This window comes from Lytechinus pictus, chromosome 10, assembly GCF_037042905.1.
Source record: "Lytechinus pictus isolate F3 Inbred chromosome 10, Lp3.0, whole genome shotgun sequence".
In the NCBI taxonomy this organism is placed as follows: Eukaryota; Metazoa; Echinodermata; class Echinoidea; order Temnopleuroida; family Toxopneustidae; genus Lytechinus; species Lytechinus pictus.
In genome coordinates this window covers 3,430,811-3,449,065 of record NC_087254.1, presented here as the reverse complement: position 1 = coordinate 3,449,065, position 18,255 = coordinate 3,430,811, and the positions used below count along the sequence as shown (strand labels likewise).

At 35.9% G+C, this 18,255-nt stretch overlaps 1 protein-coding gene and 1 long non-coding RNA gene across 2 annotated transcripts in view; both read right to left on the bottom strand.

Annotated features, from left to right (window-relative positions):
* The window catches only part of LOC135155730 (hyalin-like), a 38,534-nt gene that overhangs the window by 3,245 nt on the left and 17,034 nt on the right, over positions 1-18,255 (bottom strand). The window contains exons 11-23 of the mRNA XM_064105797.1: positions 17,372-17,638; positions 16,513-16,773; positions 15,444-15,695; positions 14,377-14,622; positions 13,327-13,440; positions 11,716-11,907; positions 7,438-7,563; positions 5,592-5,711; positions 4,490-4,591; positions 3,009-3,131; positions 2,107-2,234; positions 1,326-1,551; positions 737-895 (exon numbers count right to left, since the gene is read on the bottom strand). Coding sequence (XP_063961867.1) covers positions 737-895; positions 1,326-1,551; positions 2,107-2,234; positions 3,009-3,131; positions 4,490-4,591; positions 5,592-5,711; positions 7,438-7,563; positions 11,716-11,907; positions 13,327-13,440; positions 14,377-14,622; positions 15,444-15,695; positions 16,513-16,773; positions 17,372-17,638 — 2,316 coding nt within the window. The remainder of the gene's footprint in view (positions 1-736; positions 896-1,325; positions 1,552-2,106; positions 2,235-3,008; positions 3,132-4,489; positions 4,592-5,591; positions 5,712-7,437; positions 7,564-11,715; positions 11,908-13,326; positions 13,441-14,376; positions 14,623-15,443; positions 15,696-16,512; positions 16,774-17,371; positions 17,639-18,255) is intronic.
* Positions 9,950-11,587, bottom strand: LOC135155604 (uncharacterized). Its single transcript, XR_010294739.1, has 2 exons — positions 11,416-11,587; positions 9,950-10,474 (listed from the first exon to the last, which is right to left on the bottom strand). It is a non-coding gene; the product is annotated as an uncharacterized LOC135155604 (long non-coding RNA).

The following is an 18,255-nucleotide window of genomic DNA, read 5'->3' as shown; positions in this document are numbered from 1 at the left end:
AAGCTATGAAAGCTATTTCCAAAGACATCCCATCGGTCGGTGTGGAGTCGGTTTCGGACAGCAGATCGTCCTCACATTCAGACCGGACGAAAAGTTGCAAATATGTCGTTTGCCCAGAGTCCAAGACGACACTGCTGTTTTGGTTCACCGATTTTCGACAAAGACTGCTTTGTCATGAAGGGCGATTGTCAATAGAGTATCTGCTTTCCAGAAGACGTCTGCGAAGTGGTTACGAAAATTTCCTATTTTTAGTTGTTAGTCAACATGACGTAAATTGTTTGTCTGGCAGGAACGAAAAAAGAATATACACCACCATCTCCGTGATTGCATGGCACCAACTGTAAACAAACGTTGGCCAGCCTTCTCGACATATGACACCAAGGTGTGGTACACGACACCCTCATTATTAAATAGACCAATGAGAACAAACTTTCAATCATGATTTCTTTTCTAACAAATATTCATACTAAAGAACGTAGCGGGCGTGCACACAAAGCAACACTGCAAATTGTTGATGCTCTCCAGTTTCGTTTATTCAATAACCTAAAAATTTGTGCAAATCAAACTATGGTAAGTAGGGTTCAATCCATTTATAAAACAAAAATAATGGAGATGAGAAAAAATTCTTCTTAAGAGTGAAGCTTTTGAATCTGGTTTATGGTAGACGTGAATGCTAAGCATGAATGCTTAAAGTAATGAGCCCATCTTAAATTAAAAAATATATATATATAATTACCTTCCATGCAGTAGCGTCCAGGTAGTGATTCCGGAAACATGTCCTTATAGCCTTCCATACACAAGCAGATATAATCCCTCTCATCTTCAGACATACACACTGCATTCATGGAACAGTCATTTAACTCTGGCGTGCTGCATGGATCGATGTGGATAATTTCTATCAACATAATGATATATGAAGAACTCAAAATTTCAGTTATGGTACTTGACGGAATAATTCATCTTGCAGGTCGAAAAAAACTTGTAATAACTGAAATAAAATTATGTCGAGAAAAATCGATGTCGTAGCCGCTTCGAGGATCTGTACTTTACAATAAATTGAGAGTGTGCAGTGCAAGAAAAAAAACCCGGGTACATTTTATTTAAACAAGTGATCCAGTTTTATGTTTCTTTAATTATGAATAATTTTATTCCCGGAAAATTCATAATGTGAATTAACTTGGGTTTTCAGTGAATACGAATAATTTACAAATATATTGATGTGAATACATATGTACATATTTTTCAAACTTAATCACTGAAAACACCACCCCCCCCCCCCCTCCTCAAAAAAAGGTGGAAAGGGTCGTATGACAGTACGTTCATACCATGAACAGTGACAGAGTCTCGTCGAATTAATAATTCGTGTGAACCATCAGAGAAGCGAGTTGAAGATTCATTGGGCATTAGAACGTTCTTCAGATCAATCTCAGTACCGTCGAATTCTTTCCCCACGTAAACAGTTATCTCGCACATCAGACTGCCTAGGAAGAACCCATCCACTTCTATGCCGATGACACCAGGCATTCCAGAAGCCTCAAAGGCTAGAGGTAACTGCGAAATAGAAGGGAAAATCGAAGAATTTTTAGGTTAAAATCACAAACAGTCTTTAATCTCCATATTGAAACATTTGCAAGATACCAGTCACGTTTATGGGTGGTGCTTATCATCGATTTTTACTCATTAATGGCAAATTGGTATATTGAATGAAAGAACATTACATCGGTGACTTTGATATTGATATTGACTCTATTTTACATATTTCACATAATTATGAACACAATACAAAAACAATATAACATCCAAAGAAATAACATTGTATGAAAAATAGGACATGGCAGCCTTCATCTAAATTAAATAATACAGCGATTTGAAACCACCAAAGACTATTCAAAATATGGTGAAATATCAGGGAACCTGCATAAAAAAGCAAAGCCTGTTAGATCTGCAGGATCTTTTAGCTTCATTACCTGTTCAGTTTAGTTCGTACAATTTTGTTAATAATCAACATCGCTATAGTCAATTTCAATAGTGCAACTAGAATAACCCGCATTAATGTAACTCATTCTGAAATTTCCCCTCTCAGTTTGCAATTGATGATCAACTCACAAGACCCGTGACGGCATCTGAACCTTCCTGAAAAGCGAGGCTGGTAGGATCAGCAAAGGATGGGTTAAAATCCACCGGAGAGCCACCCAGCTCATCGATAGTGAACACCGAGGAATAAGTTCGACTTCCTTTAAGTTTCAGGAAGAATAAATAAAAATACTAAAATGTTAATACTGTCATGGGACACAAAGCATCCCTTTAAGCAAATTTTGATAATCTTTTACAAGAACACTCTAAAAACAATGAGTAATATTTTACCCAATATTGGGTAGAAAGGGAACATACATGTTTGTTAGGTATTTTTTTACCCCATATTTGGCAAAATGCATGTTTAAGGGATAAATTTCAACGCAACATTGCTTAAAATTTACAAAATATTTAGTATGTTTTTACCCAACCAACATGCATGTTCCCAGTTTACCCAATATTGGGTAAACATTTTTAGAGTGAACGCATTGCAGACCAATGTCGTTGAGTAAGGAAGTTCTAATTTAATGATAAAGGATTTCATCATATGAGATCTGACATATATAAGATCGGTGTTGAAATTTATTTTGAAAAAAAAAAATATATTTGTATTAAAAAATATGTGTATTATAAGAGATCTGGGCTCCGTAACACGAAGGTTTGCAATCAAATACCAATGACCAATCAAGATCCTAATTGCATGCGCTCAAGATCATAATTGCATGCGCGCTCTGTTTCAAATACTGACCAGGAACCAATCAGTGCGGTTCTTTCATATTTGCAATTCATCGCAAACCTTGAAGACGATGGTATTGGTATACCTAGTGGTCCTCAATAACCAACTTGAAGAAATACATCGTACTGCCTTTGATTTGAAAATCATGCATTTGGAGTTCAATTGAGTCAATTGCTTACACCCTGCTATTATAGCTTACTTGGCACACAAAGACCTGTCCAGAAACTCCTCTCTCGATCTGGTCTGCAGTCACACTGAAATCCTCCACCTGTTGTTGATACACAGATCTCGGTTTCGATATCACATTGTGGAGAACAAGGACCTGTCAATTTCAAGAACAAAAAACCCAGATAAACTGAAACATCAGACATCATAAGCCCCTTTTAGTATCATTTACCTTTATAAAATGCCAAGTTACCCATAGCGGTTGAAAACTTAACAAACTCTGGTTTTATTTTAGGTTCCACATACCTCACTTTTGCAATTATGGTAAAGTACATGTGAGGGTGTGTTTGTAAATGTGGGTGCGTTGGTGTGCGAGGGTGTGTGTGTATGCGTTTTGAATTTATCGCTAATTATTTGTTAGTGCATCATTTTTTTATATGGTTCAATAGCGTTGTGGCCCAGTGAATTAGTCTTCGGACTTTGAAACAGAGGGTCGTGGGTTCGAATCCCAGCCATGGCGAAATTTCCTTCGGCAAGAAACTGATCCACAATTTGCTGCACTCAACCCAGGTGAGGTAAATGGGTACCGGTAGGAAGTAATTCCTTAAAAAGCTGTGTGCGCTATGAACGCCTAGCTTAGCCGGGTAATATAGGAGCGCCTTGAGCACCTAACAAGGTGGATATGTGCGCAATATAAATACCCTATATTATTATTATTATTAATAGGACTGGATGTGTGAAATAAAAAAATAATAATAACTAACCAAAATGTTTCTCTTGCATGTCCCATACCAAATGGTAAACATTTTAACAGCGCAACTAGTAAGACGGAAATATAAGATTCCACTCTAATAGAGATTCATTTTCTTTATTGTAATATACAATTCGTTTATTCCTCTTTAACACTGATGTTACGTTGTTCTTATTTGTAATGATCTTAACCCTTTAACATTTTATAGTTTTAGACATACATTAATACCTTATTGTTATTGTTTCACCCGATTTTCTATATATTTCCTATGCTATAATTCATTCAATACTATCATTTCAGTGTTTTTTCATCAGTGAATGAATTATACAATTAGTAGTGTTATAATTAGTAACTGTTCAGTTTTAATAACTTAAATATTTCAGTTTTATTCATGTTATCATTTAAGTAAAAATATTTGTTTGTTTATGTTATCAAGCATTGTTATCTTTGACTCAGATATTGACTGTATTTCCATGTATGATATGATGATTTATGTTGTTCTTTATGTTTTCATCAGGTCATTGATGAAAACCAGTTTTATGCTGATCTTTTGTACCTGAATAAATTTGTATGTTCTTATTAATAAATAAAATAAATAATCATTTTATATGCCTTGGAACCTTTGAAAAAAATCATGACAAATATCTGTTATGAACCATGTCTATATCAGTAGGTATTTCTGAATATCTTGACATCAGTAAGTAAATGTTCCTGCTTGATAATACTCATTTGCTTAACTATTACAATAATGGTTAAATACTTACTTTGGCACAATCCTCCCTGAAGGATAAAACCTTCTAGACAGGTGCACTGTTCATTCACACAAACCTGAGAAGATCCGCACTGTACCCCAGCACAAAATAAACCTTTTTAAAATAAAAAAAATAATAATACATAAACAATATTTTCAGATACAATATATTAAGAGTTGAAATATAGCTCATATGATTCTTGCTACGGTAGCTTATGCACTATTATCATGATTAGAATAGGATCATATTTTTTCGGTTTAGTGCATGAGAGCTCAAGTAGTTTAATGACGTTACAGTAAAATTAAGTTCCCCTCGAAACTATACAAATTATACATAAAATGAATACCAAGAACGGTTTGTAGCAAAAACAGTGGTGCTAAGAAGTAAGTGAACCCCACCAGAAAATGAACATATTTTAAGTTTTTAAAATCTGCCATGTTTTTTAAATATCTAATTGTGTAGTCAGGTGATAAAATATTACGTTCATCAAAGTTTGTTTCTCTCGGCTCGCCGAAAATTGTAGTGGTGTTGTCGTTTCCTTTCGACACTAAGCATGAAGGAGTGTTTTTTGTTGTCGGGCTTACTAACTTGTTAGCACCAATGTATATATTATTTTATTTTGCTTTCATTTAAGATGACGGGTTCGGAGAAATTCATTTGTTATATTACAGTGATTTGATTAAGTACATAAAATTCGGATTTCAAGTAAAATCTGAAAAGTCATCTGTTGTTCCAGGACCGTTGCATAAATTGGGATAAATTGTTTCTTAATTTGGATAAAATGTTCAATATGTTTGTCCCAATCACCTGATCTGAATACAAAGTGGAGGGAGAGCATTTATCTCTTCGGGTCCCTCGCTCTCGAATTACCTCCCACGAGAGATCCGGGATAGCAAGTGTGTCTTAACATTAAAGATTAAGTTAAACAACTTACCTCCTTAACTCAGTTTATCAACATTGTTTTGTTACTTGTAATTTTGTTTGCTCCCCTTTCACTTATGTGCCTTGAGCATGGATATGGATATGGCGCCTAATAAATCGCATTTATTATTATCATTGTAATATAGAGGGGAAATCCGATGAAAATGGAATGAGTTGAAAATATATTTCTTACTCTGTTCACAGGCTGGCCCTGTGAAACCTGGTCCGCATAGACACGTCACACGGTTGAACCCGGCCACACAAGTACCTCCGTTCGCACAGGGATCCGGCGTGCAGGAAATAGTCGCAGACTCTGTCCGTAAAACAATCATTAACCACAACCTTTGAATTACATGGCGGCAATCCAACATTGAATATTTACGATTCGAATATTGTTGTACTATTATATAGGTAAACTCCATATTGAATGCTAATGAAGATTGAACTTTATGTGTAGGATTATGATCACATTATTTAAAAAAGCATTCTATCATATTTTCTACATCCAAGATAAATCCACGACAATATGTATGCTAATCTGATCATCCATATTTGTGTTCCTTTTAACCACTCATGGGCCGAGAAAACATATGGTTCCCGAATGGAGCTTGCTGGAAGGGGAAGTTCATCCTGACACAAAAGTGTAATGTACAAATGAAAAATAATTTCAAAAATATTGCCGAAGGCTTGAGAAAATCCACCAAAGAATTAAAAAGTTGTTACAATGTTAATTATTTGATTTGTAGCGTCATATGCGAGCAGCATTCCTACATAGCGAATAGTAAAAATCAATGAAATGTCATTTTCTAAGAAAATCGAATATGGTTTTTACTGTCCCTTTTGTATATCAATAGACAAATCATTTCATACCCGATCATGAATGGAAAACCAAAATAAGTCATCAGGAACCATAAAAATTTGAAATTCGTGCATTTTATATTACAAAAACAGATGGGGCAGCTGCTCGTTTATGACGTCCCAAATCCAAAAATTAAATTTTCAATAACTTTCTTAATTTCTATCGGATTTTTCTCACACCTTCACCAATATTTTATTATTTTTTTCTGCTATTTGTACAACAAACTTTTCTTCTGGGTGAACTTCCCCTTTAATTATATAGGGCTTAATGGAACTAATATTCAAAAGAGCATTCTTCCGTAGCGTAAAGAAAAACTATTCGAAAGCCACAGTTAATGGTGAACGTTCAAATGTTGGATCCATCTACGTCGTTCACCTGGTTTGTAAGGGATAACGTATTTCTATAATTTTGTACAACTTTAATTATAATTCATAACAGTACGCAACAATCCTCGATTCGCTTGATATTCATTCTTTACAAGTTCAAGTAATTTTGATGTACAAGCGAGGCAGTCATATTGTATTTTAAAAGCTCATTGTTTTACCTAGGGGCATCGTGATCTAGTGGTTACAACTCTCGTCTTTAATTCAATCTGGGGGACGTGGGTTCGATTCCCAGCCATGGCATCTTTTCTTCAGCAAGAAATTTACCCACATTGTGCTGCACAAAGCCCAGGTGAGGTCAATGGGTACCCGGGAGGAAGAATTGCGTCAAAATGCTTGAACGCCCATTTAGGCAGCGCAGCTACAGATGTGAGTATTTGAGTTTTGTATCAATCAGATATGATTATTTACTTCTGGGGGCCAACCTTTAACGTCACCATCCGAAAGACGTGACCAGGGCTCGAACCTCTGCATCGATTTGTAACTTCCCTACAGCTTGGATTACAGGCGCACGCCACAACGCCCAGCTAAGCCAGGGTAGTAATAGCAGCGCTTTGTATCCTCAGGCAAAAAAGGTGCTATATAAATCCAGCTTTTATATAGTTATTACTGGTATTATTATCATGAAAATGAAAATCCATATTTTATTGTTCTAAATAGACATGAAATGAAATACTCCGAAAATTTGCTTTGCACAATTGATCGTGGGCCCGGCAGCTACTGCGCAGCGCCAGATCGACGAGGCTCATCATTGTTATCATTGTTATCATTATTATCATTATTATTATTATTATTACCTTGACAAGTGCCATCAGGCATGAGTTGAAACCCCCCATTACAGCTGCACATGAAGGAACCGATATTGTTGAGACAGAAGCTGTTGGGATCCACGCACATTAAACCGTTCCTGCATTCATCCACGTCTATATCAAGATAATAAAGTAATATTTGTGTTTACTGTCATCCAGAATATCTTACTCTTCAAGCCAATGAACTGTAATATATTGGTTGGTATTCTCAGTTTTAATAATCACGTCCACGTTAATTCCAGACTCAACAATTATTTTAGACATCACTTCAGTGAAATTCTACCTTTCCCATTCAATAATTTCCAGATAATTGAAAAAAATTAATGTTCGTATCATCTTCCCGTCTTGCCTAATAAACAAATCAAATTTTCACTGTAGTGTTGAAATGATTAGTATAATTATGATGCATACAAAGACCATTGATTCTTATTACTATGGTCTTAGTTAACCATCGGTTAGTCTAGTCAATGTTATGTGAATATCATCCAATGTTTTTAATCAGGTCACGGGGATGAGAAAAAATATATATTTACGGAAAATATTCGACAAATGTGTTACCCTGCATTTGTTTGTATCTGTCTTTGCAAAGATATGATGCACTTGCCTCAAAAACAAAATGAATGCAGATTTATGGCATTATAATCTCACTCAGATTCATCAATTTACTGAGCAGTACCTTGTATCTCAAGCTATGACAAGTCAATGAAATAATTAATTTCTTTATAATATACATACGGTCTAACGTACAAAAAGGTAACGATTTAAAGATTTCAGAGCAAATGAAAAAAGCTAGATTACAGTCAGTCCGCAGCCCGTCCGAAAGTGCTCTATTTTATTCAGCGGTATGCATAGCCGTCCGTGGTTATGCATACGTAATGAGCTGTGAAGACGAACTTTCCGATCGGTGTTTTTTGCTCTTAGAATCGTTTATTCCTCACAAAATTGGTCTTATTTTATAGATAAAACTTTGAAATTTCTGATCAGCTAAATAAAATGCACATTTAATGTATTTTGAAAACCGATATTTAGCTTAGAAAAAATGATTTTTTTCAAGAAATATATGTGAATAAACAGAGCGCATTTTTGCATCGAAATTATACTTGCGTCAAATTGATATTATAATCAATATAAAGCGTAGACATTCTTCTTTACGACTGAAAAAGAATTATGAAATTTCATGATGTAGCAAAGTCAGGAACCACAAAAAACCACGGCAATGTCCATCGCAAAATGATTGGAATTGCAGTAGAATTGCAGACGCGTTCTGATTGGTCAACAGCGGCGCACAGACTTGCAACATTTTATATAGCTTAAAAAACCCGGAAGTAGTATGGAAGAGATCGATGGCGAATTGCGTAAGCGCATTGTTTTGGCGTGTGCAAGGACCCTGGTTCGAACCCGCCGGACTGTTTTTTTTTTTTTTGGGGGGGGGGGGGGGTGATTGGGATATGTTTATGCTTTTTCTTTAAATCATATTCCTTCATCGTTCCTACCCAGCTTTATTCTCTTTTTACTTTCATGTGAAGTTCTATTTAGGCCTGCATTTATTAAATCATGGAGCTATTAATAGCTCTATGATTAATTCTTACTTCTTCTTAATCACTGCTTTTGATTTTCAAGTTCTTGATTACACTTATTTGGGCAGGGGTGGGAAGGGAAGTGAGTTAAAGGTCAAGTGCACATCAACAAAAAATTATTTGAATAAATACAGAAATTTCCCTTTTTTAACACAAAACAGTTATATACACAAAACAATGGTATGCAAATAGAGTTGATTATGTCACTCACATCACATTACTTTTTAAATTTTTGTTGCATTTTTATTATATAAATTTTAGCAAATTTGATCTAAAAAATCTTCCTCGAATCACAATAGGTTACATTTATGGAAACTACGAATGTTAATGGAGGAATTAAAATCCCTCTCAAAATTTGTTAATGAAAATTAAAATAAAATATACATGTCATGTACATGTATCAAACAAAAAAATACACAAGAAATTAGAGTGCTTGTGACATAATCGAGTCTGTAATTTGCACATTGACCAAGATGAGCATATAATTGTTTTATAAAATTAGGCAAATTTCTCAATGTCAAAATAGTAATTTTTTTAATTTTGAATCATAGTTTTTATGAAATTTTCTGCAATACTTTATTTTTCTTTTAATTCAAATTAATTTTTTGGTGGGGTGGACTTCTCCTTTACTCTTTGCTTGGAATAGGGAATGCACAATAATATTTATCCACGAACAAAATTGTCTAAACATATGCAAATCCGTAATTGGACACATGCTCACTTTCCTTTCATCCAGGCCACTCCCTCACATCCACCAGGTTTACAGTCTTATAACAAAAATGATGAATTAATCATAATACCATCACACCATAGCTCCATGATCACACAACATTCATACAGTGCTTCACAACAAATATTTCACTTCTGTTCATATATGCAATAATTACTGTGGAAAACAAAAACAAGGCGTAACCACATTCAAATACCGTTTAAAAGGACAAATATATTATACCTTCGAAAAAAAAAATTGTGAACATACATGGCACTTAACCTTCAGCACATTAGATAACATATAACAGAGTTGCTTGAGAACAAAATATGATTATGGGGCATTGCAAGAAACTTAGGTTCAATTTCAATTGCAAATCAACTACATGTTTGTGTTTAATCAAAGGACTTACCCTTAATTTTGGAATGTGTGATTGAGTAGAAAGTTTCTTGCAATGCACTATTAGTAACATTAAAAATGTCCTTTGGTTTTGAATTGTGAATTTTTATTTTTGTCAAGCTGTATTCCTGTCCAAGTCAGTATTCTTAGTCCTCCCCAAAACTGTGCTCTAATTTTTTTGTTTCCAATATCGATAAAGATAAATTTTCTGTTGTATCAGTCCAAAATTTGTAAACGAAATAAGGGCTTTGTCGAAATCATGGTCTGACCATTATAGTACATGATGGACTCTCCCAGAATGAAGTAGCAAGCAGAGACCAGAGTCAGCAAGTATGCAGATCTGTGTGTAGAAGAGACAAAAAAGAGAGAAATAGTCTAAATTACTAAATAACCATTCAAAGTATGAATTATGTTACATGTACGTCAATTAAGAGACTAACTAAGTTAAGTCTAAGTACTGTCTATGACAGCCACAATTTTTTTATTTGAACAAAATGGTTTATAAATACTACTGACTACTGAGTACGGTAGTACCATACTTTTTAGTTTGACTTTAAACTGTTTATAGTCTCTAGAGTAGACTGTCTGAGCTAATCATCATTTAATTCTTAACCGCAGCCTGGGCTGGGGCAAAAATCATCATGGGGCTCAACTTCGACTAAAAAAGGTTAACAATTTTCAACATAAATCAAGAAATATCTCAATCTATAATAAAAACTTGATGGAATTCGGAAACCTAATAATCATTGAATAAAACTTTAGAAGGGATCTACTTATTAAGCTTCGTTTATATTGAGTCTTAATTTAAAAAAAACAAGTCCACCGTCCACAGACACATATAATGCGAGCCATCTGCCATCATTACAGAAGTTTCAACGTATGGGACCAAAGGCGAAATTCTACCAACCCGCGACGAACGTAATTTTGGCATCATTTCGCGCCATCGTGGAGTGAACGAGAAGGTTACTTCCGGGTAAAACGTAAATTTCTCGATTTTTAGGGTATCATTTTCTCTAAAATTAAAATATAAGGTGAGTTTGCGTCAAGTTGGTTCTGACATATTTTGAACAGTGACTTTTCTTCTTTCTAAAAAATCCTGATCGAAACAATTTGGTTATGTAGCAAAGTCAGGAACCAAAAGTGAAATTCCGACTACAAAATCGCAGTTAAAATATTACTAAAATAAGCATCAATTAAAGAGGTAAAAATGGTAGGTTGAAAATGTCGAAATATGGAAAATTATATACCAAACTGTAGATGAAGGTCTTGAGAATAACTTACCACAATTCGTTTCGACGTAAACTGAAGTTAGCGACCAGTACAGAGCTATAACTTCAGCCCCTCCAATTCAGTGGGAAAATCAAGCCAAATTGATCGCACGTTTTCCTTCGGAGACCGCTAGAGGGCCGCTGAATAAATTTCCGTGAATATGCTCATTATCGCGCGAGCTGCGGTCTGACTGATTATGATCTCAAGGAAGAGTAAAAATCTCACGGGCGATTGATATTTGTGCTAAAAAACATTTACCAAAAAAATAATGACAATTAAAATGATATGAATTGTATTTATTATTGAGCATACCTTCACATGATGGGAACGTTCCATCAAGTGTTCCGTTAAGTTGACAGGCTATTGTCGGTTCGCCCCTGATGAGGAAACCAAGATCACATCGGTATGTACAACTATAACCATTGTCAATTAGACCTGGTCCAATACAAGATCCGTCAAAGGAGTTGAGCCTGTTCGACATTGGAGGAACAGGGCATTGGATAGCTGTGGAGAACAAGTTCAAGTCCGATTGAAAGTAGCAATAATGATATGATTATATACATCATAACAATAATCACGAAGATGAAACTCAAGCACATCATTCTTGATATTTCTATAGATTATCAGAGTTTGAATTTTATCGATATTTATCAAGAATCAATGTCTTAAAACCTGTGCAGTTTTCGATATGAATCAAGTTCTTATCAGGTTTCGAAGTCAAAATGAACAATCATTTTATAAAAATCCTACACAGGAATAACCGTCTTTTCTGGGAATTTATCTTTAAAAATCTGACATTTGATTGCCATTCTTATCACAAGTGTAGCAAACGTTGTTAAGCGGAAGAACATATGATCAAAAGTTGGAAGCTAGTGGTATAGAAAAATATGAAACAGGATCTCGCTGCATAAAACCATTTATCGCGGTAACTTTGTAACCGGGCGTGCAGTTGGAGTAGCAACTGAAAGGTGATCTTTAACTGGCTGCTAAGTCCTTTTCTGTGGACATCGTGACCCTGGGAAGCGGGGTGTTGGGGTGATTGGGGGTGCTGAAGCACCTCCAAGATTTTCATTGGGGTGCTGCGTGCATTAGTTTCCACAGGCAGCAGCGTGTGACAAGATGGAGAAATGTAACAAAAATGACCTACATTTTGTACAGAAATCCCCCCCCCCCCCTTTCGGGGTTGGTTTTTTGTGTTTTGTTTATGTTTGCCAAATTTCTCGGGACGAATATGGCCTTCATTTTGGAGTCGAACCTTTTTCTTTTTTTCTTCTCAAATTTCCATCAGCACCCCCAGTAAGAAATTGTTCCAATGGCCCTGATGGAAATTACCATTTTGGCACTGATACAATAATAGTATAATGAAAGATTTACCATCTGTGACTCTTAATGGGAGAAACTAATTTTTCCGAGGGGGTTCTAGACGTAACTACCTTTCGGAAACAAAGCTGATGATTAGCGAGGAGGGGATAGTGTGTGTTATCAACTGAAACTAAAATGTGATTAGTTTCACAGGCGTCTAATCACCACTCGCAACAACGGGGTAACTATTTTTTTTGTTCTAAAACATTACATAGTGCAACGAAAGTTACCGAAGACATAACACATTGCGACATACTTTTATTTCATACATTCCCTAGTAAAAAAGGGGGTCTTTTAAGAATTCAGTGATACGTAGGGCATCACATTGAATTTGTTAGGTATCTACACAATTCATCACGTGATTCATATTTCATCAATCAGATGGCAGCAATTGCCCTGAACACTCTGAAATTTAAATACGGGTTATTTATAAGCTGCCTTGAATATCTACTATAACTATTATTATCACTCCTGGTATGTAGATTTATAAAGTCATGTGAGAAGTTTTTTTTATAGAAAATATGAATAAATCGCAACAGAACGAAAATTAAATTATCTTACCAATTTCACACAAGGTACCAAAGTATCCAAGCCCACATTGGCAGGTGAAACTCGTCAAAACATTGACACACTCTCCTCCGTTTTGACAAGGGGATGATGCACAGTTATCAAAGGCTATCGTAGAGAGATGACACAATCAACGATAAAACAAATGATGCATTGTGCCTCTGTGTTCTTATACACGAAATACATTCTTTATTAGACACAGTTGTCAAAGGCTATCATAGAGAGATGACAATTATCAATAAAACAAATGATGCACTGTGTTTTTATGTTATTATGATGCATTGTTTCTCTGTGTTATTACACACGAAATACATGATGCATTGTGCCTCTGTGTAACTACACACGAAATATTTCCTTTCTCGCATTGTATCAATTTTGTCTCATTGTAACAATGTAATGGGTTCAAGTTAAAAGAAGCATTCGCCCTACATCTCTTATGCTTAATATAGTCACATCTGTGAAACCAAATCCGCACCGGCCAAGCTCTTACATTATTAGCAATGACCTACCATTGGTCGGTTTCGTTGGTACGACTGTAGCTATAAGTGTGGCCCAATCTTCCTTTATGGGAAGGGGACTTGAGTATCTGTATTCTTGAAATTAATTCGGAAACAAATTATTATCAGATATTGAGCAATAGTACTACATTCCAATTAAGGAATTAAGGAATTGTCAACAAGTTTGATTTCATTCACGTTTCACATACTTATATTGTCCTGGCAATTATTAGGTTTATTTAAAGCGTTTTAAAGCAATTATGTTACATTCCTCTTATTCTTGAATAATGTAGTTCAAACAGTTTCTGAATGTTCATGGGGGCAATAGGGCCATATTGGATTTTTTTTTTTAATGGTTAAGGTACATCACTCGTTCGGACTAGGAACTAAGTGGTTTCGACTGTTGAAACTTGTTTTAATAGAAGATTTTTTTAATATAAATTTGATTTATGACAACCCATACTTAAAAAATTGTAATGGTAAGCCAAGAAATTCTGGTAGAAACAAAACCATGGCGACTTAAAATACCATTAAGTGTCGCAATTACCTGTACTTCCCGATATAGATCCTAGGTTTACCTCACCCATCGGCCCGTAACCGACAACTGAGAACTCGTACATGGTATTATGCGTAAGGCCTGTTATCGTGATCGGAGAGGCAAACGTCTGCTCGACATTGGAACTGATCCCATCGTTAATGGTGACAATGTAAACCAGAGCTCCTGGGAGTGGGTCCCACGTCAGGACGGCTGTATCGACAGTGATGTTCACAATTTCAGCCGTTGATGCCATTTCTGCAGTAATAATACATCAAGTGACAGTGAAGAGTAGTAAAGATAAATACTGAATATTCGATGACACGACATTTGCTCGTGCGACAATAGGGTTTTATGTTGGGTAAAGGATTAGGTTTAGGGTAGGGTACAGTATCAAATCCAGACTTTAAGTTAATCATGCGAATAGTGTGTGGAAATAACGGAGCAAACAACGCTTAATACAATTTTACTGAGCATCGTGTATTAATTAACCACGACTACCCTGATCTGGGCCCCGTAACACAAAGCTTAGCGATGAATAGCAACTATGAAAGAACACTTCTGATTGGCCCCTGGTCAGTATTTTGAACTAAACGCGCGTGTAACATTGATCCTGACTGGTCAGTCCATTTAGCGATTGATCGCTAAATCTTAGTGTTGCGAAGCCCAGGTGCCTGAGCATTCAAGGATGTCCTTACTACGAGAATACACCTTGTTGGAGAGAGGCAAAGTTAAATAGGTGCCTTGCGAAATGATGCATATGTAGCGTTGGGATTTGTGATTCAGAGTCCGGAGACTTATGCACTGAGCCACATTACTATTTAAAAAGAGAGAGAGATGTGAGGTGCAGGAATGTAGTGCTGATTGATTGGCAATCATTACCAACACTAATTGAGGCTATTTAAAAGTCAATGTAACCTCCTTCATCTTTTGTGATATTGAAACTGAATTAATCATCGAAATCTTCTTATTTAAGTGCACTTCTAATCACATCTTTTGTTTGGAAATCAGTCATTTAAACGTTTATAATTTAAAAACAATTAAATGGCACGCTTGTTTAAAAAAAAATCATCCTTTACCCGTGGAAACTAATACAGATCCAACAACTTGTCGAATGGTGCCAAATGAAAAAGATTCGACCGTAATGTTATAGGCTGTAGACGGGGTCAGGCCATTGATGGTTGTAGTGTTTGTAAGAGATGCGGCCTGTCTAACAACCCCATCCAGGTTTCGATAATCAATTTGATAAAAGTTGCCATCGGGGATATTGGTCCAAGAAAGCGAGATGGTGTTGAAAGTTACAGCATCAACGACCACTTCCGTCAAAACGTCTGCAAGGGACACAAAAAAGGTTTGTAAGGTGATGAAAGTAGCCATGATGACCATGATTATCATGATTATTATAATAATAACGACGTAGGTAGCAACGTCATTAAAAATGATAATGATGATAATAATTGTATTAAGGGTTAATAAAATCGATACTGATAATGATATTCATAATTCCATTGTTACTATTTGTTACTATGTATTCCATTATTATGATTGTTATTTCGTTTATAAATATTATAATCATTATAATTATCATAATCATCATCATCAAAAATTGTGTTAGAAGAAGAAATGGATCATATCGTGCAGTTCGAAAAAAATTTTACGTCAGTTCAGATCTCTAGCAAATCTCTGGAATTTAATTATCTGGAGAGTTCGGACGTGATCGAAAACAATCTTTGACCATATCATTATTGAAATGAAATTGGCGTCAATTTCGATAAAATGCAAGTATGTATTACATGTATATCGTAGGAAGTGTATTTTATTATGAGCTCAGTATTACTGCGAATGGAGTCATCAACAAATAAATCCACAGAAAATTTGTTTTTTTATAGTTTATCTCACGAAGATTGTGACTTATATCTATCTCAACGTTATCAAAGGGTTGATCTTTCAGTTGTGGTAAAGGGATAAAACAGACATTTTACTTGGAAGAAAGATTAATCGAACATTGCATACGTCCATAGAGCTATCTGTAATAGCTCTATGATACGTCTATGTTACGAAGTAAAAGTCTTCAATGGTGTATAACCATAGTTACTCAACATGTCTACAGTAAAATAATATTAAAGGGAATATCAAATTCATTCTTACTTGTGACACCAACGGTGGTACCAACACCCGTCGGTGGGGTAGTGGTTGCAACCACAGAAAAGGTATAAATTGTTTCTGGTCGAAGGCCGGACACAGTAGCTGTGGTCGATGGCGATGGTAGTTCGACAACCCCTGTGTCCGATAGGTCTTGACTAATGTAAGATACCACATAACCGGTAGCTGAAGGGATAGGTATCCATGAAAGGGTCGCTGAAGTAGAACCTATTTCAGCCACGGTCAAAGTCGAAGCAGTTAGGATATCTTGGTAAGAGAGAGAAATAGTTTAATCGATACAAAAGGATGCTTCTTGGTATAAAGTAGAGAATACTTTTTGAGACCTCAAAGAACGAATGATAATTTGCTCAAATGGATAATCGCATGTTGAATTCATTCAATAAGGTTTTATAAAAAAAAAATGCGTATTTTGTCGCTAAAAGGGGAGGGTACGAATGATCCCCTGTATATTATTCTTATCAAATTTTAAAGGGGCAGAAAGAAAACAGATAAGAGCAATTAATATCGACGTAGCCCATGCAACCCTCGGGGTCATCAGCAATTTGCCGGTCAGATATGTTGAGACATAACACTCTACTTCAATTCAAGAAAATTCACATATTATAAGTGATAACTCTTTAAAATAGTATTGTTAAACTTTTCAAGGTGAGTATATGGCATTGTATTCTATCATGTCTATGATAACAGCTCATATATCCAGAGTATGTCCAGCCGGATGGTATGAAATTTCTCTGCCTCTTCGAATTTTTGTCTTATTCTGTACTTTTATATCTTTGGCCACTATACAGAATTTCAGAGGGCTTTGAAGTCGAGATTATTTTATCCCTCTCTGTGTCACCCTTACTTGTTCTTGCTAGGTCCCAACCGGACACGTAAGACAGTTTGGATGACGCAGAGACTGTCTCGACTACAGCCAGGTACAGGGTATTGGGCGTCAGGTTTTGGAAAACCACGGATGTATTTTCAGCACCGACTGTCCTGGAGTGTTCCTCTGTACCACCTTCGTTGAAGAGATGGACCACGTAAGACTGTGCATAAACTTGTGGAACAGTCCAGGCGACCTCTACGTGCTCTGCCGTTACGGCCCTAATACTGACATTGGCCGGCGATCCTGCAGGAATGATAAGATTAACATTACCTCTAGTTTCAAATTTCATTGGGGGTCTCAGAACCGATTTTGCTATTCTTTGTTTTTAAATGACAGGTGAGACCTATAGAAATCTTATAGTTATACACAATGCCATGCAGGACCATCGCGGTGGTCCGTCCGTGATATGTCTACACCTCATAGTAATATGTCTCTATAGATTTCTGAACAAACGTAATCTTAAAACGCATTTTTGTCTCGCCTGTTTAGTAGAGCGAGACAAAGGCGCCGCTTTTCCGACGACGGCGGCGGTGTCGCCAACATTGAAATCTTAACACAAGGTTACGTTTTTGAAATGTCATCATAACTTAGAAGATATATGAACCGAGTTCATGAAACTTGAACAGAAGGGTAATGAAATATTACTCAATTAAGATCCTGCATGAGTTACAGGTCACATGATCAAAGTCAAAGGTCATAATAAGGTCAATAAACTTAGGCCATATTTGTTGAATTGCCTTCATAAATTTGAAAGTTTATGGATAGTTCATGAAATGTGGGCATAGGAGTAATCAAGTATCACTGATCATCTTGCACAAATCTTTTAGGTCACACAATCAAGGTCAAATGTCATTTAGGGT